Source organism: Rousettus aegyptiacus, unplaced genomic scaffold, assembly GCF_014176215.1.
Source record: "Rousettus aegyptiacus isolate mRouAeg1 unplaced genomic scaffold, mRouAeg1.p scaffold_m13_p_4, whole genome shotgun sequence".
NCBI classification, from domain to species: Eukaryota; Metazoa; Chordata; class Mammalia; order Chiroptera; family Pteropodidae; genus Rousettus; species Rousettus aegyptiacus.
Window position 1 is genome coordinate 92,648,600 of NW_023416307.1, and position 26,090 is coordinate 92,674,689.

The window sequence follows — 26,090 nt, forward strand, 5'->3', positions numbered from 1 at the left end:
AGGATATTTGAGGGACATATGATATATATTTTAAAAGGTTTTATTAAGGTAAACTGCACATATTTAAAGTATACAATTTGATAACTTTTGATATGTGTGTACCCATGTATGTTAGCATTTTAATTTAATTAATCAAATGAAAAACCCAGCCAAAATTATATATAAGTTTTTTATAAAATTATTCAACATTGGTCTACAAGTAGTAAGATTTATGATAATACCGGTTTATTGCACAATTCTAGAAGCTTATCTGTTAGGCGAGTTGCATCTCCAACAAATTTTTCTAAGGATTTTTTCATTTTAATAGCTTTATTTAGGATTTCCTTGCATCTGTTCACTCGCATGGGATAAGAAGACTGTCATAAAAAAAAAGGTAAATGCAACTTTATACAAGATTTTAAAAAGATAACAAAACTTCTAATAAAAATCAACTTAAAAAGTATTTGTGATGAGAATTTATACTGGTACAAATTTTCTGGAAATCAATTTGGCAATACTATCAAAAGTCATAAAAATGCTGCTATATTATGACTTAGATCTACCTTGAAGAAATAATTAGGAATGAGAATATAGATGTGTCTAGATGTATTACCACAGTGAAAAACTGAAAACAATCTCAATGATTAACAATAGCTAAAAAATTATAGATGGCCAACTACTACAGAATTTTATGCTGTTACTAAAATTGTGTCTTCAAAAAATATTTAATAACATCGGAACATGCTTATCGTAACAATCAAGTAAAAAATATGAAATTATATATCTATGTAATCTAAATTAGAGCTAAAATATGCATAGAAAATAAACACAAAAATACATTAAAATATTAATGAATAGTAGTGATTTTTTTTATATCTCTATGTATTCTTGAAATTCTCTAAACTATTTATTAAATATATTTATAAACTTGTAAAGTTCCATTAATAATGTAACAAAATTTTTCTAGTATTAATAATTCAGGTACTTTGGACTAAAATACTTTGGGGTGGGGGAAAAGGTTGCCATTTCACACCAAGCATTAAATGTTTATAGACTTTCTAAAGATAAGACATGCTGAATTCTCTGATTTTAAACATTCTAGTCACTTCATTTAATGAAAAATATTTCTGAATTTTAAAATGAGAACTAACACTATAATTTGTCTTTTTTTAAGTATTTAAAATTTGTTTTGCTACAAAATTTAATATGAGAAACCCTAGAACTTGCATCTACATATTAGCATTAAGTAATCAATGCCACATAAAGTGGAAAAAAACACTACTGTGATTAATATATTACCTTTGACACAGCTGTCATCATCCACATTGCTTGCTGAGGATAGGCCAGAAACACTTTGGCTATGATTTCCATTAAGACGACAAAAACTTCATCATGAGAATGACAAATTCGGGAGATCAATTGTGAAAAAGCAGTCAAAAACTGATAGGGAGCTAAGTGATTTGTGTGCTCTGTGATTACTTTGTTTATTTTAGCTAAATCATTTCTCATTTGTACACGATCAGAGCGTGCAGCTGGAAGAAAAAATCAAAAATAAACAAATAGTAAAGAATAAAACAGTATATCGATTCATTTCACAGAAGAAAAGTTGTTTTAAAATCAGCTTTAAGGTATATAGTAGTTTTGCTTTCCATGGTTTCAGTTACCTGCAGTCAACTGCTGTCTGAAAATATTAAATAGAAAATTGCATAAATAAATAATTCATAAGTTTTAAATTGCTTGCCATTCTGAGTAGCATGATGAAATCTCATGTTATTCCTGCTCTGTCCTCCCTGAACATGAATCATCCCTTCATCCAGCTTCTACATGCTCTACATGCTCTCTACCCATTAGTCACTTAGTAGCCACCTCAGTTATCAGATCCAACTGTTGCACCATCCCAGTGCTTGTGTTCAAGTAACCCTTACTGGAACAAAGCGCAAGAATAGTGAGGCTGACTACTCAGATATACCAAAGGGTAGCCATAAAGTGCTTCCTTTAAGTGGAAAGGTCAAAGTTCTCAACAACATGGAAAGAAAAAAAATAATCGTATGCTGAGGCTGGGAAACTCTACAGTAAGAACGATTCTCCTAGCCATGAAATTGTGAAGAAGGAAAAAGAAATTCATGCTAGTTTTGTTGTTGCACCTCAAGCTGCAAAAGTTATAGCCACAGTAAGTGAGAAATGTTTAGTTAAGATGGAAAAGGCTTAAATTTGTGGGTGGAAAACGAAGACTTTAGCAAGGGATCCCCTGAAATGAGTGACATCAAGCCTTTAACTGCAAGTAGGATTCAAAAACAGGTTTGGACTGAAAAATATAAAAGTCAGTGAAGAGGCTACATCTGCTGATGAAGAACCTGCTGCCACATTTCTACCAGAATTGAAGAAGCTGATTTGGGTTTAGTACTATCCATGGGTTCAGATATCCAATGGGAGTCTTAGAATGTATCTTCTGTGGATAACAGGGGAAATATGGTATGCTATTCCCAGTTATAAATAAAGGTAGATCACTTGCCAATTTGTGAAAAGATAGTTTTCTCTGCCCTAGTAGGAAAAAATATTTAGGGGCAATGAAAAATTCAAGGGCCATTAATTTTCACTAGAAACAAAAAGAACAAACCATGATCCATTATAATTTTTACAATATATTATTTGGCTTAAACTAATATTTTCCCACATGTGTTAAGTCATTATGGAGTGAGCAGATTTTCATTTGCAGGCCCTGAATCTTAACTACTTAAAAAGTCTACACTTAGGTATCTAAAAAACAAAACAAGCCAACAAATAAAACAAAACAGAAACAAACTCAGAGATGAAGACAACAAACTGATGGCTGCAGAAGAAAGGGAAGTCGGGGGAAGGGTGGAAAAGGTGAAGAGTAAGAGGTACAAATTTCCAGTCATAAAATAAACAAGTTACAGGGATGTGATATGCAGCATAGAGAATATAGTTAATAAAATAATAATAACTTTGTATAGTGAAGATGGTTACTAGACTTATTGTGGTGATTACTTTGTTAGGTATATAAATGTTGAATAACTATGTTGTACCCCTGAAACTAATATAATATTGTATGTTAACTACATTTTAATAAAAAGTCTATGTTTAGTCTTTCCCCTTTTTAGCATTTAGTTTCTTGCTCATATATAAAATCTTTTTTAAATTTATTTTTCAATTACAGCTGACTTTTTTAAATTTATAAAATCTTAATTATCAAATTCATTCTAGCTTTTAATAAGACTCTCAAGCCAAATCTGATTTTATATGAAAACTATATTTCTTCTCAGTTCCTTAAAATTTTACATACAAAACTATACCTTTTTCCCATTCATACGCTTTAGCTCCAAAATCAAGCCATAGTGATAACATCCGTGGCATTGACTGATATATGAATTGATTTCCATACTGTAGAGATCTGCAATTATACAAATACATTATTAACATAGTGTTCTTTATGTTATAGAAGTAAAATTTTAAGATTTAAACTCCTAATTGAGTAATAGATAACCTTCTGACAAAAATTATGGTATCAGTATTTCTTCCTAGTACAGGTTATTTTTTAATCCTTTCTCTCTTTTTCTTTCTTACTATGTTCCTCACTAAGCTCTATATTGCCTGTACCAAAATTAATTCAAGTTATGACCTAGTTAAAGTCCTGTCAATACTTCTTCCAAATTGTCCTTAAGATCTCTGCCTTCATTTGCATTCTATGGCCATAAGACAAGGTCAGGCCCAATCACTCGATTTCTGGGAATTTAAAATAACTCAGTCTCCCTAATTCTACATTTCTACCCTTTAATAAATTCTAGACTAACATTCCTGAAAGTCTAGTTTTATGCTCTTCCTTATTCAAAAATAGAAGTCAACTACCTATATATTAAGACTATGAATGGCTCTACCGGAGATTCAAATATTCACAATCTTGTTTCTTTATAACTTTCCCATTTTAGTCTTTCATTATTCATCAGCATACCTCTTCCATTAAGTCCAATTTCCTCACTATCTTTTGAACAAAACCAGTCAAACCATGTTTTTCTGCCAAATCTGTGAAAAGTTAGGACTGTCCTCTCCTTCTTGAATTTAATTATCTTTTAAATCCTACCTTCTTTATGAAGCCTACCAGACTTCTATAGCAATTGCAGTACAAAGAAGCATACTTTTGAAATTATGAAGCCGGTAGCTTGAGTTATGACTTCAGATTTGCCCAAAATATGTGACTGTTGGACTCATTACGCTTATTTTTGCTATCTTCCTAATATCAAAAAGAAATTTCTGGTATTTATTCCAGTTATTCTGGTCTGATCACACATTCTATTACATACCATTATTTAAAAGTTTTATTTACTTAAGGTTTCTTCATCTAATTGAACTGTAGCTCCTTGAGAGCAAATACTGATGCAGAATTAGTAATAATACAGTATTTCAATCACTCAGGATCTAAGTCAAGATAGCTAGCTGAGTTTATTACTTTAAGCCTCCAAATGTTTTAAGTATTATGAATAAAATATGTTCTAAAATAGCCTTACCTTCTTAAAGTATATTTTTAAAAATCTCACACAAGCCTAACAGTGCTATGCATTAAGGATTCTTGACTCTGTTTAAGAAGAAATGTATCAAATTCTGTATACCAATGCACATGATATATGCTAATACTAAAGAGCAAATAGAAGCTATTACTCATTTTAGAAAAGAAAAATGTATTTAATAATTGTCCTCTGCTTATGCTTCCATTTGAAAATGCCAACAACAAGCAATTAATAATCATTCATAAAATTAGGTTTGAATTTTCTAAAACTTGAATTGTATTTCAGGAAGAAAGGCTTTGGTCAAATCTTGCAATGCTACCATCACTGATGAACAAATATTACTTAGATTCCCGAATTTATTAAACTAAGAAGTCAAAGTACCTAATAACAAGCAACTTAAATAGATTTACTGCTCTGAAGTAAGTTACCCTTCAATGTAAAGCAATAATACATGAGTATGATAAGAAGAAGGAGTGGAATGTCATTAATACTTCTTAGGAATTAATAATTTGTGACAATATAAACAGTAGGAAAGAGAATATACTGTTTGACTATAATACACTAATATATAAAATTAAGTTATATTTCAACGGTCACCTAGTTAGTGATAAGCTCTTTCTACAAGTCTAATGTTAAAACCATGTTCATATATACGACTTCTTAGCAGAATGGGTTAGAAGAAAAGATTCCACTAGCAATTAAATACAGCCATTAAATATATTAGATTTAGGGTTTTCTGGACTTCTAGGGAGGGGGACTCAGGGGATTAAGGTCTGAAAGGGAAGTACACTTAATTTTTATTGTATATTCTTGATACTGTTGATTTTTTAAAAAAATATGCATGTGTTACTTATTCCAGTAAAATAGTTATTTTTAAAAGGGAAGAAAAATTGTATAAAGAAAAATTTGTATCACATAAGGTGATAAGTTGAATCATTTGTAAAGCAGAAAACATCCTGAATATGTTAATATCAATACAGTCACCCTGACATATTTAATCAGCAAACTCAGTTCTCACACTCACCTTCCGAAATGAAGGAGTATATACCGAATGAGATCACCCTGCTTTTCCATTTTGTTGTCTGTGACCATGGGCATTAACTTGTCATAGTACTTGGCAAGGTAGAAATGCCCATCTTCCCACTCTGGCAGGAACAAGGTCACATCCTGTAAAAGAGATCACAGGATACCCACCTAAAAAAAACCCCACTATGCTGGGAAGTAAGATATGAATAGATGATTAGGGATCAAAAGTATGTGACCCACTATTAGGCAGAGCAAAGTCAAAGCATGCTGACTCTGATATGATAAAAATAGCTACTTTCTTGCAAAGGTTTTCTTAGGATGGCTGGTTGGTTCTGGTAACTGTCCACTAAACAACATTTCATGATAATTTGCTATATAAGAAAAGAAAACTCCACTGCCACTTTATATGATACATCAAAATAATTTGCAGATGGATTAAAGTATTTTATGTTTGTGTATATATGTGTATTTTTATTGTAAAAAAAAAAAAAAAAACTCAAAGGAAGGAGAGGTAATTCCAAAACTCTGAAAGGATACTATTTTAAAAGCATAAAAATGCCTTTTTAAAAAAATCACACCTTATTTTTCTTCAATATCTCTTAAATGTTACTGCCTTCTTTCTTACCTCTTTCATAATCAGACTTCTAAAAAGAATTCTACACCTTACATTCATTCCTTGAACTATTTCCTTTGGGATTCAGTTTTCACCACTCCACTAAAGCAGATCCTTAATTCTAACAGATACTTCCCAATTCTGATCTCATTTAAACTCTGTTAAGCATCTGTTTCTATCGTCTACCCCATTTTCTCTTCGAAACATTTCATTCCCTTGATTTTCATGAGGCTACAACCTTCCAAGTTTTCTCCTTCCTTTCTAGCCACTCCTACTCAGTCTCTTTTTCCATTTCCTGTTTCCTTGCTCTTTAAATGTTTGTGTGGTTTATTAATTTTTAAATAATATTATGTTTAAATGTGATGGAAAATATGTAGAACAGCTGACTAAAAAAATTTTTAAAATCAACTTCCATTCTTTATCCAAGCAAGTTTGAGAACCTGGTTTAGACTAGAAACCTTAAATGACATCTTCGGTTTCCTCTGATTCGATTCAGGAAAACATGTAGATGCAAAGCTGCCTGTGGGGAGAAATTATATAACTATATGTATGGAATAGATGCTGGATTCATGTGCCCAATCAGTCACAGGGACAAGGCAGCCAGTGTGCCTCTTCCATTTAGTCACAGGAAAAATAAAGGGAATGAAGGAAAACACTAATTAAAATTTCTTCCAAAAAAATATTTTTCAATCTGGTTTTATCAACCTTCCTTCCTTCCTTCCTTCCTTCCTTCCTTCCTTCCTTCCTTCCTTCCTTCCTTCCTTCCTTCCTTCCTTCCTCCCTCCCTCCCTCCCTTCCTTCCTTCCTTCTTTCCCTCCCTCCCTCCCTCCCTTCTTTCCTCCCTTCCTCCCTTTTTCCCTCTTTCCCTCCCTCCTTCCCTTCCTTCTTTTTTTTTTCCTTCCCTTCTTTCTTCTTTTCTGGTTTAAGCTTTTAAAATTGTTCTACAGAATAGATAAATCTTACATGTACAGCTTGATCAATTACCACCAAGTGGTAGCACCCATATAAGAACTCCAGAAATAGGAGTCCCTCATTCACCCTCCCAATCACTATCCCTTTCCTTTTCCCCTAAAATAACCACTAGACTGAATGTTTGTCCCTCTGCCAAACAAAAATTCATATGCTGAAGCTCAATTATAAAAGAGACCCCAGGGAGCTCACTTGACCCTTTCCACCACATTAGGTTATAATGAGAAGATGGCAGTCTATGAACCAAGAAGCAGGCCTTCACCAGACATGAATTGGCCAGTGCCATAATCTTGTACTTCCCAGTTTCCAGAACTGTGAGAAATAAATGTGTGTTGTTCAAGCCACCCAGTATATGGTATGTTTGTTATAGCAGCCCAAACAGATTAAGACAATCACTATTTCTACTTCTAATATAAATTTGTTTTGCTTGTTTTTGAACTATATATAAATAGAATCATACTAAATGTATTATTCTGTATCTGGCTTTTTTCATTGGACATTATGTTGTGAGATCAATCCAAGTTGTTCCATGTAACTTTGGTTTGTTGGTTTCATTGCTATATGTTAGTACTATCAATTTTAGCAGAAAATGCCAAACTGTTTTCCAAAATGATTATACCAATTAATCTTATAGCAGGATTTTATGGGAGTCTAAATGTTCTACTGCCTAACATTTGGAACTATCAATCTTAAATTTTAGCCATTCTGACAGGTATATTATGTTATCTAATAATGCTTTTAATTTGCATTAATTTGCATTTATTCCTTTTTACTATATTTCACATTTTCTTTTTTCTTTTTGGGGGTCACCTACATATATTTACTTCTGTGAAGTTTTCTATCCTATTTTAAAATTGAGTTGTCTGTATTTTTCTATTAGTTCTTATTATTTTATGGACATGAGCCTCATCACTTATATATTGCAAATGCCTTGTAATCTATGGCTTGCCTCTACAGTCTTAACAGTATTTTTGGATAAACATAAATTCATAATTTTAACTTAGTCAAATTTATCAATTGTTTCTTTTACAATTGTTAGTGTCCTTGGTCTAATGAAGAAGTCCTAACTTATCTCTAGTTTGAAGATACTCTCCTATATTATTATTTAGGATCTTTCTTATTTTGTCTTTCACAAAATTAGATCTATAATCTACATGAAGTTCATTTTTGTTTACGGTGTGAAGAAGGAATCAAGTTTGATTTTTTCCCCTGATATCCAAATGATATAACATCATTTATTGAGCAGACTATTCCTCATTATTCCATAGTATTATCAGGAATCTGTTTCTGGGTTCTCTGTTCTGCTTTTCCATTGGTTTATTTGTCTAATCTTACATGAATACAAAATCATCTTAATTAGTATACCTTTATAATAAATCTTGATAAATATGCTAGTTATTCTCAGTTTGCCTCTCCAGATATACTTGTCAACACTTTACCTTTTTCTATCCTCCTGTGCCCCAAAAGATAGACATTGATGATTTATATCAATGGACGTTATTTACCCTCTGAATATTATTCTTCTTATAGTACCCCCCAGCACACACACATATTGTTCTTTCCTTAGAAGTTGTCTCTAGTGGGACCTCATAGTTTTGAGTTTTGCATGTGCACCACTGTCTTCAAAGACTTAGGCGGCTTCCTACATGGATCTAAAACTTTTTGCCTATTTAACTTCTCTTTCTTAGTTAATCTGCCTCACAAATTCTAGCTACTAGCTATTACTTTATTATTTCCTATAGTCTATATTCTTTGTTATTTTTACTTTTTATTTTTCAATTCCTTTTCTAACTCTTTGAGATAGAAATTTAGCTCATTAATTTTGGAGCCTCTATTTTTTTCCAATATGTGAAAATAAAAAATTCATTTCAAGAATGACTTTAGAGGCATTCCACAGGTTTTACTATGCATATTTTTATTATCCATCAAAGGATTTTTTAATTCCCTTTGCTATTTTTTTCTTTGACCCATGGGTTACTGAGAAATAACTGTCTTGTAATACCATCCATGTAAAGCTTAATGACTAATAAGGAAATTATATATTGCACTTGTTGAAAACTTTTCAGACTAGGGTTTAGTTAACTTTGGGGAGTGAGGGTGATTCGGGTGGGTCGTAAAGTGCTAATAACATTCTACTTCTTGACCTAGGTGATAGTTTCATGAATTTATTTACTTTAATTCTTCCAGCTATATACTTATGTTATATACTCACTAAAAAGTCAAAAGAGTTTCCTGGCTGTTTTTATATCTGTATTCTTCCATAAGGACTTTAAAATTATTTTCAAAAGCAAAAAAAAAAAAATGTTTCTAATTAAAATTGCATTATAGATATACTTGCCTTATATTTTTTCATAACTGCATTGCTTTCAAAGTTAGCTGTTTCTTCCATAAATCGGCCTACTAGTAGCATAGCTCGACCATGGATTAACATGTTCTTACTCTCAGTTGGGGTTTTATTTTCAGGAAAACATAACTCAACACCCTTTTGAAGAACAATTAGTGCCTGGTGAACATCACCCTAAAAGAAAAATGGCAACAACCAGCTTTTAAATTTAAGAACGTATTTACATTTTCTGAAAAACAAATAAAATTGTTAGGATTTAAAGTTCATTAGCTATTTTATGTATAAATTCATTTGTAATTTTATGGTTAGCTCTTATTTCTATCCTGAGAAAAGAAAATCCTAAAAAGGAAGCAGTGCTTCATTTCATGAAGAACTCATATTTATTCATTCATTTACTCATTCATTTCATAGTTAATCAAAGTGCAGGGACCTTATATATGTATATGACTGGGGATAAACAAACATGAATAAATCAAAATCTCTAGCTTAAAAAAGTTCACAGTCAAGGGAGGAAACAGACTATGTAAAATAATAACACAATTAGCTAAGTGCTATTAACAGAGGAATATACATGTGTATTATAAGGAAAAGAAAAAGGAATCCACTAAAAATTACCTGAAAATATAGGAAAATGGAGGAGAGCAGCAGTCAGGAAAGGTTACCAAATGAGGACAATCTGAATTGGGTCTTAAAGAATGAGAATAAATTTTCATGGCAGAGTATTCAGTGAAATACATTCTTGGTAGAAGAAATAATAATTTTAATTGGGAGAAGGATAAGTAGTCTGGTTTTAGCTGAAGTCTACAGGGTTTGTGAGATGGTGACAAATAAGACTGGAGAAGGAGACTAGGACTCAGTCATAATGGGCCCTGTGTACTTTCTAAAGTTTAGACTTAATCCAAAAGGCATGAAGAATACTTTGAAGGATTTTAATAAGCGTAGCAACATGATTCAACATACATTTCAGAAAGACCACAGGCAGCAGTCAAGTATACACAGAAATGGTGATGACCCCCAAAAGGCTATTAATATTGTTATAGGCTATAAAAGTAAGGGTATGAATGAAAGCAGCAGAGATAAATAAGAGGGTGAAGATTCAAAAGACTTTTATAAGGTGAATTTAGTCTCCAACTGGAAGTGGAAAGTAAGGGAGAGAAGTTCAGGGTGATGTCCAGATTTCTGTCTTGGCTGAAAGAATGCAATAGAGTCCTACTCAGCAAAATAGGGAATATGGGAGGAAAAATAGGTACTAAATATTAGATGATAAATTGCATTTTTAACATATAGAGTTAAAGGCATTACAATAAATAGGTTAGCACTAGCTCAAAAAATGACAAGATACTGATTAATGCAGGCCGAGTTATTGTTTTGATTTTCTATCTAGGAAACATCTCCTCCACTGTCCTGTCTCAGCCACCTATAAAGTTGGTGCAATCAAAGACAGTACCAGCTACAGCTGGTAAATGTCAATGTCAAAACACACTATGCCTACAACTAATTCTAGACTTATGGTAAGCATAAAATATGTTAAGTAACAGCCATTTAAATTTGAAGCATAAGCTTTGCAAGTGGTTTAGATATTTAAAAAGTCCTTTTATCATTATTGTAGCTTTAATCTAAAGGCTACTGGTGACTTTTGTTCTGAAGCTAAGCTCTTTCTAACAGGCTAGAAAATTAGAAGTGAATCTTGACAGTAATATTGGTAAGTCCACGCAAAACTAATTATCTGCCAAGGATGTAAGGACATTATTGTGTTCATTTAACAAGAATTTTTTGAATGCTTACTACATGAACCCTTTATACATAAAGAAAGAAGGTAAAAACAAAGTAAAAATTGGTTACCTCCCTCAAGAAAAAATGAGAGAACTACACTTTCAGCCTTGAAATAAAAAAATATTTAGGGACCTCAGGACAGAAGGAACAGTTTCCTCCCAATTATGGTAGATAAATGATGAAGAAAGGTGACAGGAAAAGAAGATTCTGAATTCAGATTAGGAATCATCTCCCACTCAGGCCTTTATAGGAAGTACATAATCTGCAACACAATACATTTGTATGATGCCATTCCCCTGGATGTTACCTTGGACCATAGCCACTTTGCCCTTTCCACATACAATTCAGCAAGTCGGGACTCTCCAGCATTAAGGAGAGCATTGTAGGCTGTCTGGTGGTGACCAGCCTTTCTAGCTACTCTGGCACTCTGTAGCCAGCATTCTCCAACCATTTCATTATAATCTGGTCTAAAAAAATGTGACAAAACAGGGGGTAGGGGTGGGGTGGAGAGCATTTTTAAGTATATTCGACAACAATTAAAATATCTATTCCCAACATGAAAGATTCTCAATACATCATTTCAAAGATTAATTTGTTTAAAAACTAATTTTAATTTTCTTAAGAGTGCACCATTTTTATTAATTATGAGTATATGAAGATCTCATTATTGACTTATATCTGCGCCTCCCCCGGATAGGTTTTTAAAATTAAAAAATATATATATATATATTGCATATACATGTAATTCTTAAGTTCTAAGTTCATTTTAACTACACAGAGTAGCACTGACAGGTAAACATAGAAAAATACAGCTTCAGAGAGAAAATTAGAAAAAAATAACTGCTCCCAAATAATATGCAAATATTATTCACGATAACTGACATTAAAAAAAAGTGTGGAAAACCTTTTATTGACACTTAATAAAGCTCTCCGAAGAGCAAGAATAGGCTCCTTAGCTCTGTAGGAATTCTGGGTCATTTCTAGTCGAGCTACCCAGTTTAGAGAATCTTCTTGAGAATTGTCATCTGGAGACTTGTGAAAAAGTGGTTTGATGCTATGCTCCAACTCACACAACATGTGCAATCTGGAGACAGACAGAGCCAACATTAAAAGATTATAATATTCAGCCTTATTAATCTGATACATAAAGCATGTACTTTAAATTAGCCATGAAGAATCTGAAATGTGTAGTTTCCTTTGAAAGAACTTTAACTAATATATATTCTTGGTATATATAAACAGTAACATTTATTTATACCTTCTCAAATTGGGTATAAATACCAATTTATGTTGATTTAAATATTTACCTATATGAAAATAAAATATGGATCCATTATAAATCAACATAATTTTGCATATATCGCTGGTGCTACTATATAAGGACCTGGTATAGTTGATAATAGTAAAAAATTGTGAAATGAATGCAACTTATTTTTGGTTTACTAAAAGGCTTTAATAACATGCAACAGCAGGATACAGAACTGTATATGTATACTATAAACACACCTCTAGATTTTTTTGGTCTTTTTAAGTCAAATTCACATACATAAATTCAAAGTCTAAAAAGGAAAATATCTAAAATTAATAGTAGTTATATAATGAGTAGTAATAGGCTTGCGAATGATTTTATTTTATTCTATTATTAGTTTCAAGCATACAGAACATTGGTTAGACATTTATATAGTTTACGAAACGATCCTGCTGATATTCTATCTTCCCTCTGACTCAATACATAGCCATCACATTGCTGCTGATTGCATTTCCTATACCATGCTCCCCATCCCCCTGACCACCCATCAACTATTATTTTGTGCTTTAACCCTTCACTGCTTTCTCCCAACCTCCTGCCCACCCTGCCTCTGGGCGTTACCAGACTGTCCTCTGTGTTTGTAAGTCTGGTTTCAATTACTTTGTTCTTTTTGTTCCTTAGATTCCTTATATAAGTAAAATTATATGGTTTGTATCTTTTTCTGTCTGACTTATTTCACTCAGCATAATAACCTCTAGGTCCATCTACATCATTGCATATATGAACCATAATTTTTTTATCCAGTCATCTGTTGATAGACATTTAGGTTGCTTCCATATCTTGGCTACTGTAAACAGTGCTGCCATGAACATAAGGATGCGTAGATCTTTATGAATTATTGTTTTACTTTACTTTGAATTGCTAGGTCAAAAGTATACCTATTTTTAATTTTTTGAGGCACCTCCACACTGTTTTCCACAGTGGCTGAACTGATTTGCAATCTTACCAACAGTGTATGAGGGAAATGAATGCAATTTTTAATTATTTTTTTCCCCTAAGACTGAAAGCAATGCTTCCCTCTGAAGGAAACAATCACACTAACTTTTTCCTCATGCATTGTCAATATCTATGACTCAGTGTTCAAGAATGCAGCTGAGTAGCTACAGAATAGAATTAATCTCGATGGTCCAATCTCTGGTTTCATTAAACATGTTACCAATTCTTCTAAGTAAAAAGAAAAAATTGCTTACTTATATTTTTAATTTATTATAGTTCAATTAAAACATTTGTTTAACTATTTTCTTCAGATGAATTAACAGATCTAAAATGTTTTCCATTATTTTCTTTACTCCTTCTAAACTTTAATACTCCTTTCTAATAATGTAATGCCTATATGTTTTTGGGGGATGGTAGGAATGTGAAATGCATTTCTTAATAAGGAGGAAGGAAAATACCAATGTGCCAAGCACAGTAGATGTCTATATTATTTAGGTTAGTTGTATAGAAAATAAAGTATAAATTATATGAAGAAAAATATATTAGTCTCATAATTGCCTTCCTAATTAATAGGATGTATGTTAGAATATTTTTCAATAACTACAGGGTGTGAGTTAAAGAATAAAGAGCCATTTTGTCTAATTATGCATGAAACAAGACATACCATCAGTTATTTACTAATTAAAAAATTCTAAACCTGTCGGATGACAGTTACAGACCAGTAATATAGAAACGGAAACCTCAAAATACCTCACAATATATTCATATCCTCGTTGGTAAGAGCCTCTTTCAAAGCTTGCAGCTGAAAGAGGTACAATTTGTTCTGCTCGTACTAGTTTCAGTGTGTCATAGAAAGCTGCGATATCTTTTTTTTTGGCTGATAATAATAGCTGTCCCAGTCTGACACTCCATGTTGTAGATTTCCCATCTAAAAAACAAATGAAGAGTCAAGGACCATGGTAGCTGGGTCTAAGAAAATGCTTTATTTCACATAGTAAATGGTCAGGAGAAATTCTGAACAGATGGTTTCATTCTACTTTGAACAACTGAACAAGGCTATCGTAAAACAGGCTGATAGATTAATTATGACTGTTACTTAGCTACTTAAGTCTGAATATTTATAGCATATTAAAACTGCTTATAATTAAGAAGTAATTTTACCTGCTGCCAAATAGTTTTCCACCAAATCCCACTGTGACAATTTCCAAGCTGCTTCCACTCTATATGTGTTTAATTCATCTGTCCATTCAGACCTATTAAAATAAAACCCATAACAACTAAGTTTTTATTTATTTAAAGTGGCATTTAAATATTTTTATTTTGGTTTAGACACTCTATTTATTGTATTTATTTATTACTCTACTTATTGTATTTGTATTATATTTTGTACATACATAGAAAATAATTATCTCTATCTAAAACAACCTGCTAAATTTTAATCTTTCCATTCCCCGAAAACATTCCTTCAATAATTACTTCTGATAGAGCCATTTTAAAATGTCATAACTTGACAAATTAAATTGTGTCCTGTATTAGAGAATAATTAATACCTGGATAATTACAAAGTAGAGTTGTAAGATTAGTTTCATGCTTAACTTGAACAAAGGGAAAGGAAGAAAAAAAGCCAACTAAACATATATGCATTCAGAAGTAAGCAATTCCAATAACTTGGGATTTTGAATTAACTTTAAGATAAAAATACGGGAGCTGGTGGGATGGGAGTTGGGGGTGTACAGGACCTTCAACAATAAGGGCTTAAGAAAGTTACAAGTGATGTGTCAATGGCATAACAAAGTATACAAAAATTAGCCATCTAAAATATAAACTTATTTAAAAAATATTCTCGGTTACTTGCACATTTTTCCATTTAGTTAACTAATAACAATGACAGGGACATATATCCCCAAATTATAAATAAATAACAGACTCGAGGAGGATGGGAGCAGTGCTATTCTTACTCTTTCTGTAATAAAAATCCATAAAGAAAATGTAACAAATGAGTAAACTTTTATTTAATAAAATCTAAAATAGCAGCATAAATACTGAATATTCTCTAATTTTTAAATATGAATAACACCAAAAGCAATTTAGAACAAGGCTAATAGAAATACAATAGAAATAAACTTTTCAAAACTACAATTTTTAATAACTTTACAAGTTTATCACCAGACTCCAGAATATCAGTTTTAGGATAAAAATCTGAGTAGAATTAGCAAGATGTGCTATCCAGAGGAGGTACGTCATACCAAACATTATACCAAAAAGTACCAAGTGGCAATGAGGATCCAGCTTTGAGAACTTAACCCCATAAATGGGTACATTAAAAACAATGATGCTGTAGTTCAAGCATAGTTAATAATTTTGGAGAAATATTTGTTTAAATGCAAATATTCCCCCCAAGGAAAATACATATCCTTTATGATCATTTGCTCCAATATTATGTAGCAGCATTCATTAAATTATTGACACTTGCCTTTTCACAGATCAGAAGGCTGTATGTATCCCAGATCAAAAGTGAAAATGAAAGAGGAGTCTAACTGTCCAGTGTGCTTCATAAGAAAACTTGACACTTCAGCTTGAGCCATGACAAATTGTACCAAATTCCTACAATTCCTTTATTCATAAGGTCTCTCAACTAATCTGGAGAAATATATCTAAAACATATGATCTTTCCCTGCTTTTGCAGTTTCCTCCATTATTTCATTTTTATTCTACTATTGTGAAACCATCTGGCCAACAGTGAGCTTCTATGCTCTGCGACATTATAGAATGGTGGTCTTTATACATCACAGTTTTGAGTTGACAGGAGTTGTACTTAGAAGAGCTGCTTTCAGAGTAATTTAACTGAAAATGGTGGCCTGTGTGCCCTTTGGTTAACTAAGATCCCCTCCGTCTTGACCAGACCTCACTGCTCAGAAAAGTCATTTGGAATCTAGTAAATACATTAAGGAACAAGGCTTACAGTTCTCAGAGCAAGGCAGTTTCAAGAGCAGAACTAACCTCCAGTTATTCTCCAAACTAAAAACTGTCTGGCCTTAGTATTTGCCACACGTAAGTGTATTTTATTTATTTTTATTTTTTTTTTGGTGAGGGGAAGGGGTAATCATTTGATTTGCCATAACAAACCCATTTTCTTTAAAAAAAAGAAGGCTGCTTTCATTTTTATCAATCTTTTAGGGAAAAATCAACCCACAGAGTCTAGAACAGTATTCCATTTGCAGTCACAAAGTTTCTCCCTCCCCAACACAGAAAATAAATGGATGTTGACAATATAGGCAGAGCTGAGATACCCTTTGAAGTGCCTATATGAGCCTCATCAGGAATAAGTGAGTTCTGGAAGGTTCCTCTATTAAAGGAGATATAATTCAAAGATGACTCTTTGGACAAAAGATAAGCTGTCAAGTGCTATGAGAAAGTAGGAAAAATTTATTTTTATTTTTATTTTTAATTTTTTTAGGCACAACAACCCTTGGTTGACCTCAGAGACTGCAAGGACCTTGTCAGCTTATAATCCCTTATCTATCTATCTATCTATCTATCTATCTATCTATCTATCTATCATCAATCCATCTATCTATTTATTTTACGCCTACAGCACCTGGTCTTCCTCGGTGGTCTCCCATCCAAGTATTAACCAGGCCTGATCTTGCTTAGCTTCCAAGATCAGATAGAGGAAAATATATTTTTTGGTGCTTAGCTCCAATGCATGAAAACATAAAAAAGATTTCATTACTTTAGTAAACATTATGTAAACCCAATTCATTAATTTAAAAATTCCCTATTAAGATATAATAACAAAAGAAAATCATACTTTCAAAAAATATTACCTGTTAGCATGAACTCCATTAACCTGAGTGATTACAGTAGATAGCTGACCAAGACCCAACATGGACTTCACTACACCATGATAATGAATGATCTAAAAATTTAAAATAACAATTGTCACTTCAAATATACCTTGGGAACTAAAACAATTTAACTAATATCTATTTTTAAAAATACTATTTACCTCATTGAGCCTACCCTTCTTATTTTAGTAATTACCTTGCTTTGCTATATGGCAGAGTCCCTTACCAATGTCCTACACGCACCTGAATAGGTTTTTTTAAATGCAGACAACCTTTAAAATCTCACATTAAATGTATTATTTCTTCTAGATTTGGTCTAATTTTTGGTTCAGATCAAATATAAAAGTAACAAGTACTCTTTATTATTTTATTTAAAGATTACTTGTTATATTATTTGTCATATATACAATGAAAACTCAAGGTCACAATATTATTAATATATATTTTGGGTTTAGAATCTAAAAAGTTAAATAGTGTTAAGCAATATTCTTTAAAACTGAAAATAAGATTGTAAAAAATTGAAAGCCCTGTATATTGAGCTTCTGAGAAATGAACATGTCAAATATGGCAAAAAGCAATACCCTAAGATTACAGAGAACCTAGGTCGAGACTATAAATCAACGATTCTAAACTCCTTTCCTGTCCCAATAAATAAAAGCTATATAACATACCCCCATGAGAAATTGTAGCTCAACGATTCTATGGGCTCATTTCAGAGATTCACAGATGTTGGTAGGGGCATGTGAAATCTGTAAAAGTTTCTTAAACTGTAGAGAATCACTATTATTTTAAAAATTGATGTATATCTTATATTTTTAATAGCAAATAAAAATAGAAAATTTAGAGTAATTGCACACACAGTTTAACCTAAATATACTCCACAATAAATCTCATTGATTTGAGGGCTTTCTCAGGTCACAGAAATTTGGTGTGGGAAGGGATCTTTGAGATCATCTAGCATGAATCTCTAATTTTATCCATTAGGAAACTCAAGCTCGATGATGGTTAAATATTTTCCAGACACACTGGGACACTGGTAGAAACTATTAAAACTAAGTTTTCCAGAGTTTAGGGCTCGGCTCTTTTCATTATGTTGTCTTTCATTTATTATCTTACCTGGTCTGGTTCCAGCTGAATAGCCCTGTCATAACAAGCTGTGGCATCCCTCAGCAAGCCAATGCTTTCATGTTCAAGGATCTGCTCTTTAAGAGATGGTTCTGCCTTTCGAATTGCACTTACTCCAGCCACTCCATCTGGTTCATGCATAGCAGCATATAATTTCTTTGTTCGACCATTAAAAAGCAATTAAATGAGGAGGAAAATGGAAAGGAGAATAAAACTTAAAACTACGAGTTTATGTGAAAAGAGCATATGAAAATTTTTTCTCAAAGCAATAAGTTTTGTTTCAAGGCAGACTCACAATAAAATTATAATTTATTCCCAGCCATTCTATTGCTACAACACTTATTCCACTTAAATATGAACCTATATTAGTAACTGTTATTGATAACAAGAGCTGTAAAGAACCTCAAGGTCCTGAACTCTCTTCTGACCCAATTTATAATAAAATCTGCTGAGTATAGTTTATAAGTGTTTTACTGCATTTTAAAACAAAACAAAAAAATGTAAACAAGCATTTTAATATATTGGTATTCAGATGCCTTCAAGAAACCCAAGACATCCATTCTGGGTTAGAAGGAGATAGTCTTAAGATAAAAATTTCGGTGACAGGGAGGGGAAAGGATGGCATGATTCAAGAAGTGAATATATAAAGAGAAGAGACCTGAAGAAGGAGAGTAGAGAACTTCCATTTTATAGTCATAGATAAGAAAGAACTAACAAATCAAACTAATAGGAGAAACCAGAGTAGTTTGAAGAAACCTGTAGAATGTGGTATCCCAGGAGCCACGGAAGAAAAGCAAATGTCCTATAAAGAAAGGAGTGATCAAATGATGCAGTGAGGTTAAGAAAAGAAGGACTGGGAAACACTGATTAGATTTGGTAACATTGAGTCCAATGATTTTCCTAGCAATAGAGTCAGTGAAATGGAGAAAGAAGGCTTACTGGAACGGGCAAAGAGTGAACGAGAAGTAAAGAAGTGAATATAGGGAAAATAGAAAATTCTTTAAAAAACTGACTGTGAAGGGAAATAGTATCTAAAGAACTTAAGATAAAGGGAATTGTAAAAAATTAAAATAGGAGATATCAGAGCATGTCTATATATCCTATATACTCTGGTTGAGAAAGAGAAATTAATGATACTAGAGAAAGCAAGAATATTTGAAGAATGAAATCCATGAAATTGAGAATACGAGTAGGACTGAATTTTGATAGGAAGGGGTCATTAGAAACAATAGAAGACCAAAAAAAAGAATATGGCAGAGAAGCCAGTGTATTTTCAGATTTGGCAGGTATTTGGCTTCTATTTTCCCAATGACCAATGAAATGAGAGTTAAGTGAGTGAGGTAGAAGGTAAGAAATAAAGAGAAGGTAAGAAATAGTCACCTTGAAGAGTGGGATTTACTAGAGAAACACAGAAGGACTGAGGCAGTTGTTAAGAGTCCAGTTGATGTCTAAGATTATGAACTTAAAAAGTTAAAAACTCATTTCGTGATTGTGTGACTTTTCTCCAGCAATGTTCAGCTCCTTACAAGTAGACACTGGAAAAGAAGACGGGTGAGTTTATCCAGGGCTGGATTTTACAAAGTGAGTACCACATAGAGGAAGAAAAAGAGGGAGTTGAACATCCGTGGAAAGGGAATGACTTTAACAATGATCAATAGACTCAAAGCTAGATAAGGAGAAAAACAAGACAGAAGAGCACTAATACTTTATCCAGACTATAAGATACTAATTTTCCAGTTCTCTCACCACAGTTTGACTTGAAAAAGCCGAGAAATTTTGACCTCTTATTTAATCCCATTATATTAGCCCCACTTATCCTTAGTTTCTTCCCTACACGGTCAAAATATTATCACTTAACCCATTATTTCACCAATATTGTCATGGCTGATTCCTGTTATAACCAGTACATCCTCCTATCCATCTATCCCCATTCGGGGCCACATTTCTTACAATAGTAATGGCCTGCTCGCCTTAAATCACAGCCGCAATCAAACCCTTCCTCCATGACTGCCATAGGCATTTAGCTAAAATGCCATTCTGACTGAAGCACTTCGCTGGTTCAAAGCCTCTAAGAATCTTGGGAAACTGAAAAGTCCTCTGTGATTATCTTTTCTTTGCCATTCCAAAACTAACACTTTACTCTTTAGCATATACACTCGTCCTTCAATTTACACGGTATAATTTTTATGTGAGTTTTTTAATATGCAGTAAATATTCCCCATTTATGCGGACTGTGGATGTTTTATATGCAGCTTCCACATACATGGTCTCATTTTAAGTGGTTCTTTCTTTTTTATTTCCATTACTAGCGATTATTCTTTCTAAAAAACAATAGCTTAACTCAGCAGTGTATGAAAAACTAATACTAACACACAATTTATAATGATCTTTCCATTCACTGTATGGCAAATAAAAAAGCATGAGTGGCTACTGATGGTTTTTGGGACTAGTTTTACAAATGTTTTGCTGTAGAAGCTGAAAATTATATGAAAGAAAAATGTCTTCCTTTTAAAAATACTTTTAGATCATGCACCTGGTCATCCACATAATCGAGAACATTCAAATATAAAAGTTGTATATTTGCCACCAAATACAACCTCCTTGATCCAACATTTAGATCAAGTCATTATTTCTACCACTAAGATTAATTATATTGAATGGAGTTTTAATGACATTTTTAATTAACTTGAAGATAATAAATCACTTACAGTTACAGAAGCCTGGAATAAGTACACAGTTTTAAGTTATATCAAGAATATTGCTTTAGCTTTGAGTGGTATAAAGCTATCACCTTTCAATGTTTATTGGAAAGTAGGATAGCCAGAAATGGTTATACCCAGGCATATGGTTCCAACAAGTGACGAGGGATCAACTGGCATTATTAATTTATTAAATAAATTTCAAGAAGAATGCTCTGACAATTTGAATACAGATGATAATAACAAATTAACTGATAATGAATTCACGTAATATCTGAAGCCCATCCTGCCAATGAATATGGCAGTGATCTTGAACCAGTTTCGTTCACTGAAGAAAATATTTACAAAGCTCTTCAACTGGTCACAAAAGTAGAAACTTGCAATTCTAGATATTGACCCAAACATCCAACAAGACTTAAAATCAAAAAGATTTTTTAAAATGTTGTAGTGAATACTGAAGAATTTATGAAAACTTAGCAAAGATCACCCAAAAACATAAACATAAATAATGAAACTCAAGTAGTACTTCCAAATAGTTCAAGTGATGAAGATAGTGACTTTGTGCCAATTTTAAAGAGGTTGATTGCTTTAGATTACAGTACAGATACTGACAGCTAATAAACTATATTTTGGTTATTGTGAATTTTCATTAGCATTTTGGGAAAATATGTGAAATAAATATTTTTATGACCTATATTGGCCTATTTCTTTAGTATCTTTTTCATACTGATGGACTCTATGTGGTTTTCTTTTAAGTAAAAAAAAGGGGTAGAACGGATAATCCGCATAAACAGAGGGATGGGTGTACTTACTCTCCAAAATCCATAGGGAAGCCTCTGCTTGGAATGTCTTGCCTCCTCCTTTTACTTATCTATCATTTACTCATTCTTCAAGACTCAGCTTAGATATCATCTTCAAGAAGCCCATACTGACCCCTTGTTACCTACTCCTATCTCTCACCACAACCCAAATGAAAGATGAGTTAACTGTCCTTCCTTGGGGCATATATACTTCGCTGTACTTATGATTTTACACTGAATGATGTTTATCTCTCCCCACTGATCTGTAAGCTTCTAAACTGCTTACAAAGATCTAGTGCCTAGCACAGCATCTAAAATATTTGATAAAATGAACACTATAAACATAATAGACTGGCAATCATAATTAAGTTCACTGTATTAATTTCAAACCTGTAAAAATCCAAGGTGCTCTTGAATATCTTGCTTCTTTTCTGTAATAAATGATTCAAAGTGCATTACAGCTCGTGTGTAGGCTTTTGAGCGAAAGGAAGCCACTGCCAGAGTATCCTGAGGTATGAGGTCTAGGAAACGAGTTACACTCTGATAGTCTTTATAATCCACAGTAGACACTAGATTATACAACATAATTCAGTAATTAGAAATTTAGAGGATGAAATTTAAAGTGTCAATTTTAATTTCAATTTACTTTAAATTCAATTTATTTTACTAAATTAATATAAATGTATTAGGGTATCATATTTAGAATATAACTATCAACAAGATGATTGCTCAGAGAATTCTTGTTCCAACTTCATTATTATTACTTATTTCAGGCAGTCATTTAACTTATTCAAGCTTGTTTCCTCACAAATAAAAGGGAAGTATTAGTATTTGCTCTGCCTTACTTACAATGTTGTAGTGAGCATTAAATGTGAATCCATATGAAATGTTGAAAAGATATAAATATGATACAAAAAATATAATGAGTTGTTTATTATTGATAACTGTAAAAACACTAATAGAATGTAGCTTTGGTAGGAAAAGAACAGAATTATGGAAATTATCCTTCTTATTAAAGTTTAAAATTCTTTGTTAACAATCTATTTTTTTCCTGTTGCCATATGTACAATATCAACTATTACAATGGAATCTTAAAGTAAAAGTGTCTTTGAAGTAAAATCACAAATATTTTAAAAAGGTAATTTTTTTCTAGAGTCTAAGAAAAGACATAAATTGGAAACTTCTAAATGAGGACAGTACATTTTGTGAACTCTTATTTAAAAGATTATTTTTAATAAATTTAAATAATTAAGATAATAAATGTAAAAGAAATATTTAAAATAAATCCTTTAATTCCATCAAAATTTGTAGATCATTTCAAATTACGAGAAATGTTAAAAGTATTGTACTTTTGAAATATTAAAAATGTTATTCTTAAAAGCTAGAATTTTTATTGCAATGTTACTAGAAATGGTGATAACACAGTTCGAGCTTGGTTTTATAGTACTATTTTCACATGTAGAAACAAAAACAAATATTTAATTGTTACATTAATGGAAAATATATTAGCCATATTCCAGAGAAGAACATTCCCCTGAACAGATAATTACTGCAAGTTCAAAAATTTTTAGAGAAATAAACTACTGCGCTTAACAAGAGGAATGTACGTGTTTTCACAGGTATAGAACACCTGAGATTGATGCTTAGAAATTGAGAACTGTTTAAGTGAAGAATTGTTAGTCAGTTTTTTCAATTAGCCTTTTCAAAGCCTGACGGAGGAAAACATAATATCCATTAAAATGTCTGAAGTATACAGAAGCAGGTATATTTACTTCTACTTGCTGCAAGAATGAAAAAAAAGGTCCTGAGACATTAAAAGTATCCATTATTATCTTAATATTCTTCTCACCAAATGCTTATATCACAAGGCAATGTCATGTTTACCTCTAATAAGATTTCCCTTTTAATCATCTTAGTGGGAGTTGTAATATCATAGGAAAAAATAGCAGGATAGGTATAGCAGTACTAATATGTACTATGCATATTTGAAGAGCTGCTGGATACCAAACACCACCAGAGACAGGCAAAAAAGGATAAAATGAACAAAAAACATAAACATACCAGGGGCGAATGGGAAAGCCATGAAATTAAAATCTCCTTTGAAATTTAAAACTTAAATGTAAAAAAGATGGCAGAGTATTTTACAAATGAAAAAGGTAATGAACATTTCACTACGTATATATGTATATGTATACACACAATACACTGAGGTAATATGGAGTAAATGAGTTAACAATGAGGGGTAGGTTAATAACAATATTAACATGGCATTTATTTCATCCTTTACAATTTATATATTCATCATCTTATTTAATCCTCGATCTTCTAAGAAAGATAATATTAATCTTGTTTTATACAAAACAATTTGGCATGTGTCTTGCCTAAGGCAATGAGACTGAGAATTTAGAGGTTTTCCGACTATAAATTCACTGCTTTTTCTCAATGAAAAGGCCACCTTAAGTGGGGACAAAAAGGTATACAAGGAAATACAGGTCTTTTAGAAGTTAATGCTTAAATCATAAAATTAATACATAAAGAAGCTAATTGGTGAATAATTAAGAACATAAACCGAAGTTATCACTTACCCATTGAGTCTACCTTATCTCTATGAGATTTGCTTTGTGGAAATTTCTCGGCATTCAGTGCCTGAAATTTGTGCCTTGCCCATTGTGTGAGATGGTCAAGCATGGAGAACACAGTCTGTGTACTGAGTTGACACAAATCAGATGCACTGTCTTGGGTATTTATGGTATGCTGATCATCATGCTTTAGAACTGCCACAATTTCTGCATAAACCTAAGAACAACTCATTTTATGGTTAATAACATATCTACGCAATTTTGCTATTATCTAACATAAAAGAATAACCATTCTAAGGCAACAATTTTCAAAAGGAAAAAACCTACCATGGATTAATAAATTATCTTTCTTATCTATAATTAAGCCAATAAAAGATTATCCTAAACAGAAAATCTACTGTAAAAGACTCATACAAGTAAATACAAAAAATATTTTTAAATTATTCTAGTTTACTCTAATAAATGATGATAAAATTATTAACTAGTAGTAAAAAATACTTAAAACAATCTTTCATGCTATGCACAAAGTCAATTTCAGAGTAATTGAAGGGTTAAATATAAAATCAAAAGAATTATAAGAAAATGTAGGAAATATGTTTCTGACATTTGATTATGAGAAGGCACGGCTTAAGATTCAAAAGTTATAAAAGATTTATAAATTCGCCATTTACAGTTAAAATCTCTTCATGGTAAAAGGAATAAACAAAGGTCAAAAAGAAAACCACTAACTAGGAAAAATATTTGTAAGATATGACTAGCACAAATTGGTATCCAGAATACATACAGAACTCCCACCAATTAATTAAAGAGGACACACACACACACACACACACACACACACACACACCCCCAAATAAGTAATGGATATAAACTGACAATTTACAGAAAAGTAATCCGAATGGCCAATGAACGTAACTACTGATAATAATGAAAGTGCAAATTAAAACAATAAAATGTCTTTTTTTTTTTTTAACTCATCGTGTTCCCTAAAATTTAAATGTCTGAAAATATCAAGTACTGGCAAGTGCATGGGAAATGGATATACTTATGAATTGCTGGTTAAAACTATAAATCAGTACAATTTTGCAGTCTCTAACAGAATTTTAAATGTATATACCAAATAACTCAACAGTTCTCGTTTTTGGAATCCACCCTAGACACACATACATAAACATTTTCACAAGAAAGAACTACCATGATGCTCATCATAGCATTGTTTGTAAAAGCAAAACATTGTAAATAATCATTATTATGGCAATAGTTAAGTAAATTTGGTACAACTATAAAATGGCAGCGTTAATAAAACAAATGGTGGAATGGTGGCATACTATCTCTTTTAATTAACAGAAGAAAACAAGTTGCAGAACAATACCTACAACAGAATACCATCATAAAGAACAAAACATAACCAACTACATTAAAAAAAATGGTCTGGAAAAATACACATCAAATTAGTAACAATGATAACTTCTGAAGATATGGGATTAGAAATGGTAGTCAAAGGGTACACTTTTTATTTGTATAATTTGAATTTTCACAAAGTAATATACTACTTATGCTATTAAAA

General features: G+C 32.1%; 1 protein-coding gene across 5 annotated transcripts in view; it reads right to left on the reverse strand.

The window, feature by feature from the left end:
• The window catches only part of ATR (ATR serine/threonine kinase), a 135,873-nt gene that overhangs the window by 17,516 nt on the left and 92,267 nt on the right, over positions 1-26,090 (reverse strand). For 4 of the 5 annotated variants that reach the window (XM_016126480.2, XM_016126479.2, XM_016126482.2 and 1 more), the window contains 13 exons: positions 24,530-24,740; positions 22,335-22,513; positions 18,437-18,601; positions 17,300-17,391; positions 14,634-14,725; positions 14,223-14,400; positions 12,132-12,311; positions 11,535-11,694; positions 9,449-9,628; positions 5,527-5,669; positions 3,294-3,391; positions 1,279-1,511; positions 222-356 (listed from right to left, as the gene is read on the reverse strand). In XM_016126480.2, the coding sequence (XP_015981966.2) occupies positions 222-356; positions 1,279-1,511; positions 3,294-3,391; positions 5,527-5,669; positions 9,449-9,628; positions 11,535-11,694; positions 12,132-12,311; positions 14,223-14,400; positions 14,634-14,725; positions 17,300-17,391; positions 18,437-18,601; positions 22,335-22,513; positions 24,530-24,740 (2,046 nt within the window). The remainder of the gene's footprint in view (positions 1-221; positions 357-1,278; positions 1,512-3,293; positions 3,392-5,526; positions 5,670-9,448; positions 9,629-11,534; positions 11,695-12,131; positions 12,312-14,222; positions 14,401-14,633; positions 14,726-17,299; positions 17,392-18,436; positions 18,602-22,334; positions 22,514-24,529; positions 24,741-26,090) is intronic. The other variant, XM_016126481.2, reaches the window with a different exon arrangement.